Source organism: Poecilia latipinna, unplaced genomic scaffold, assembly GCF_001443285.1.
Source record: "Poecilia latipinna isolate Pla-1442-1.1 unplaced genomic scaffold, P_latipinna-1.0 Scaffold2230, whole genome shotgun sequence".
Lineage (NCBI taxonomy): Eukaryota > Metazoa > Chordata > Actinopteri > Cyprinodontiformes > Poeciliidae > Poecilia > Poecilia latipinna.
This window is the reverse complement of record NW_015114846.1, coordinates 94738-99731: the sequence shown is the minus strand read 5'-3', so window position 1 is coordinate 99731 and position 4994 is coordinate 94738. Positions and strand designations below refer to the sequence as shown.

General features: G+C 41.9%; 1 protein-coding gene across 1 annotated transcript; it reads left to right on the top strand.

Moving 5' to 3' along the window:
* The first annotated feature begins 453 nt into the window (after window positions 1-453).
* Window positions 454-3254, top strand: LOC106936866 (transcription factor jun-D-like). Its single transcript, XM_015018105.1, has one exon. It carries the CDS (start codon window positions 1407-1409, stop codon window positions 2301-2303), a length of 897 nt encoding a protein of 298 aa, XP_014873591.1. The 5' UTR covers window positions 454-1406; the 3' UTR covers window positions 2304-3254.
* The last annotated feature ends 1740 nt before the right edge of the window (window positions 3255-4994 follow it).

Below are 4994 nucleotides of genomic sequence, written 5' to 3'. Positions count from 1 at the left end.
TTAACTAAAGCATCCCACGAAACAAAGCAAAATTAAATTTAACTTAGCACAAACAAAATTAACTAATTAAAATCAACTTGAAACAAAGTCTCCCCCCTTCAGTCTTTTTAAAAAAAAAAAAACACTTTTTTTTTTCAGGTTGTTTTCAGGTTTCCTCCTCTAGGTGGTCTGTAGTTATAGCACCTCAAACAAAAGAACAAGTGTGAGTAAACCATTCAGACAGACATTAACTAAAGTGTGCACCCATTAGAGAACATATGTCTAAATGAAATATCTAACTTGAGCATACTATAACTAATATAAAGAAAAAATACATACTAACACGATGTGGTGGTGGGAGGAGCATCCACCACAGACAACATTTGGTTCTCAGTAATCACTGCTGATGCTTACTTTACTGTGTAAGCATCAGCTTATCTACTGTGGAACAGTAGATTTTATTTTGCCAATATTTACCCACTTAATCACTTTTATTGTTTCTTTTCTATTTGACATATGGATGTTTTTAAGTTGAATAGTTAAAACAGTTTTGTTTTCCTTTATGAAGCTACAAATCTTTATAAATTGCAAAACAATTGTGAAACATTACCCTGCAGACAGAAATCACAGGGTGTTTGTGGCTCATGGCAGTGCAGTCGCCTTTCCACTGACTGCTTTCCTCATCTCGCAGTCAAAGTTTCCTTCCCCTTTTAGCTTCATACCCACTTGAAGTTTTAGAACCACCTCCATTTTGTTCTCTTTGGACTAATTTGTGTGAATGCTGAATGTGAGTACTTGGTGTTTCCAGAGGGCGCAAAAGGAGAGAAGATTCTATAGGAGGTCTGGCACATTAAGTCCTGCTTTTTTAGTAAAAGACAACAAAAACAGATGACCAGTTTGTTTCTATTCTATTCTATTCTACTGTGTTGAGTTGAGTTAAAGGAACACTGTGGAGCCTGCTCTTTCTTTGCTAGGCCTTTGCCTCTTACACCTTCCCCGCCCAGTTCTCCTCTGGCCACCCTGCGTTTTTTTATGATATGACATCAAACCACAATGCATTGCACTGTTTGTAGTTTACCCAAGGTCTCCATGGCGATAAAAACTGGCTCGGCCCCCTTATTCAAATTGAACCGGAAACCAAGATCATTTTGGACCAATCTCTGCGCTCTGGGGTGACATAATGGAATTTTTAGGGGTAGAACGCAAGCAAGGTCTGGCGCTGCGCATAGCAGACGTGCCATCGGGAAAAGACAATGTCATAGGCGCACAGAGGAGACACATCAGAACCCCTGAGGCGCACTACCTGAAGTTCTGGGCTGACAGAGAGACTGCGCACACAGAGGACACAGAGAAAGTGTTCGGATCAACTTTTCCCCCCCTCCTGTCTGTATTGAAACGACTCACAGCCCCTCATGTGAGGGTATAGAATGGAAACAACTCTCTACCCGGTCCCCGTGGTGAACAGCATCAAGAGCACGATGATGAAGAAGGAGATCAGCCTGAACCAGGAGGACCAGAACTCAGAACTGAAACCGAACCCGCTCCGGGACACGGGTGGAATTATAAACTCGCAGGATTTGGGACTCCTAAAACTAGCCTCTCCGGACCTGGAGCGTCTCATTATCCAGTCTCACCCTAACTCTCAGTTCATGTTTCCGAAGTCGGCCAGTGAGGAGCAGGAATTCGCGGAAGGCTTTGTCAAGGCGCTTGAGGACCTTCACAAGCAGAACCAGCTGAGCGACGCAGGGTGCGTGTCCGTGGACCGGCTGGAGCTCCTCGGATCCCCCAGCACCGCCGGATCCACGGGGCTCCAGCCGTCGGACCTCCCTGTCTACACCACCTTGAACGGCTACGCCGCGGCTCCGCTGGGCGCCGCCGCCATTAACTACTCCACGGACACCATCCCCTTCCCGCCACCGCCTACCCACGCGGCCAGCGCGCAGCAGCAGGCGGCCGCCGCGGCGGCGCTGTCACGGCTCCAGCAGTCCGTCAGCGCGATGAAGGACGAGCCGCAGACGGTCCCGGACATGCAGAGCTGCGGGGACAGCCCCCCCCTGTCTCCCATCGACATGGACAACCAGGAGCGCATCAAGGCGGAGAGGAAAAAGCTGCGGAACCGGATAGCCGCCTCGAAGTGTCGCAAAAGGAAGCTGGAGAGGATCTCCCGGCTGGAGGAGAAGGTCAAAACCCTGAAGACGCAGAACACTGAGCTGGCCTCCACTGCCAGCGTGCTGAGGGAGCAAGTGGCCCAACTGAAGCAGAAGGTGATGAGCCATGTCAGCAGCGGATGCCAGCTTTTACCAAACCAGGTGCAGGCATACTGACGCTCTCCTACGGGGAACTGGATGCTCTCCTATAATAACAAACATTAATTTCCTGTAACTACGGATCTTAGCACAGACTTAAGGCGAGGCCGTTATTGCGCATGCTCATAGATCTTGACAAACCAAACTTGCACAGCGACCGACATGAACTATCACCTGGAAACGAAGCAGGTGCGGATCCCAGACTGCCTGGATTCAACAGAAACCGACTGTTTACCAAGCCGTGTAGCAGCCCGCCTCTGTCCAGTGCACCGGAGCGGAACAAACAGAGCCCAGGGTCTTACCAAGTGCTCTCATCTACAATGTAATAGAATATCTTACCTGTTTACAAGCACTTAACTATATTTTATTTACTGAAACATTTAGTCTTATTTCCACCTTCTTTATTTGGTAAAAAGAAGCCCTATCATGTGTCTTGTTGAATATGTTGTTAGTAATCATTGTATTGCTCACTGTAGGGTTTGCTGCTCAGCTCTTCAGTCGCCATACTTTTATGAATGTGTATGAACTGAGAACGTCTGTCTACATTTGTACTGGACCAGTGTCCTTCTGACATCTATTAAATTCACTACATTATTTAACCCCAAGCGTCATGTGAGTCAGTAAGGGGGGAGTTGCTTACAGTTACGATGAATCACTTCTTGTTTTTGCTGCATGGGCCAAATATTATCAGTAAAAAGTACATTAAGGCCTCAAAAAAAAAAAAAAACTTTTTTCCGTTTCTAAACGTAGAATAATTATGTAAATTTTAAATTCAACATTTTTATTGCAGTAATGTAGTCAGACTTATGTTTAAAGGAATTTATAAACCATTCGCATTTTATGAAAGGTGTTGTGCTTATGCTTTCTATGAAAAACACAAGAGAATTTAGAGACAAAAACTGTGTTGTACCAAACAACTTCGATGCTAAGTTTTAATTAAGTGAAAAAAGACTAACCTTTACAAATTACGAAAAGTGTCTCTATCAAATGTGTCTGAATTCAACTTTGACCCCGAACCTGGTCAAGTTTAAGTAAATTTCAGTCTACAAAACAACTGCCCTCTGCTGGCTAAAATATTAACTGACAAATATTTTAAAGAATAAAAATACATTAAGACTTGAACTTTGTGATTTTCTTCTATTTTGTCATAAAAACAAAAAAAAAGTATTTTGGCATGCGATTTTGGTTGGAAGATGTAGTTTAATAATGTCTTCGGTTTTTTCTTCTAACTCAACATTTCCAATTTCAGAATTGGGGAAAAAATAACTGAAGCCTAAATTCCAAGTAAGGAAGTTGGAGACATAGAAATCCAACATGGCTGTCATCCATTTAAATCTCTGATAGCAGCAGGAAACAATAATTGGGGGAAATAGGACCACAATAATCAAAGCCAGAATTATTTCTTACAAATAAGTTGTGTTCTACATGTGACAAGAGTATATTGTGCATGTCTGATCAGAATCTTCCAAACCTTCAGGAGTTATGTCTGAAGAAAGTGAGCTGGACATTTTAGGCCACAACACCAACAGAAACAACACTGGAAGTAACCTAAAGAACATGGCAGTGGTATGAGCGGGACTTTTCTTTGACTGAACTTTTGTTTTTTTTTTGTTATTTAAGATGCATAAAATTGCAAAGAGTTCAAAATATGAATAATGTTGGACACAAACACTTCAGGTGTTTGCTAAAAAGCTGCAAGATAAAGCAAAAGATAAAGCAGGATTTTACTTTTCATTGTCACTAAGAAAAAAAATGGACAAAAGAATGTCTTTAGCTCTAGCATTTGAGATTATTTTATGATTGTGTGATTCAATCCAACTACACTCTCCAATGATACAAAATAGCAGGTAGTTCATAACAGGAACATGTGACTTTAATTGTATATACATCAAATAAGCCAGAATTCATTCTCATGCAGATCTGAAAGGAAATCTGAATGTTACACAATCAATTTGAAAGGTTGTTTGTTCCAGTGCTTGTAGTTTTGTCTCTAACCCTAATTTCTCAACTTTTACTGCAATGCACAGAACAAAAAAAANCATGGTGTCAAATTCATCTTGGTTCATATCAAGATCACAAATATCCTCAGAGGGCCGTCTGTGGCAGAATGTAATGGCAAAAATATTAATAAATGCCTGTTCTTCAAATGAAATATTGAACTTTTTCATGTAATAAAAAAGGTAAAAACTGTTTTTATTTGATTGATTAAACATTTAAGCACACAACTGTAATCTTAAGAGTTGTATTGATGTGGCCCTCCAGAGTCTAAAGGGCCACATAAAAACTTAAGGCGGGCCAGATTTGGCCCCCGGTCCTTGAGTTTGACATGTGACACAGTGGGTTCTGATGATCCATTTAGATTTTTTTATTTTTTTATTCATCCTATAATTTAAATGTGACCGCAGTCGGACTGCAGAGGGATGTGATGCGTTCACTGACTGCTTTACTCCTGGTTCAGCTGTTTCTGTCCTAAACGAAGCCACTAGAGGAGCTCATGCTACAGTTAGCTTGTTCTTTAAATGGTGCAGAGCAAAAAGAGTCCAGCTCTCATATACATCACAGCAACAGCAGCTGATATCTCTATCAGATATCTCTGTTTTGCACTCTGAATGTATTTTGCATGACAGAAGCCGGATTTTAATGGACATAACCACTTTATGTATATTCCTCAGGTGAATGCTTCGCCACATTGGCTCCACAATCCCTTCT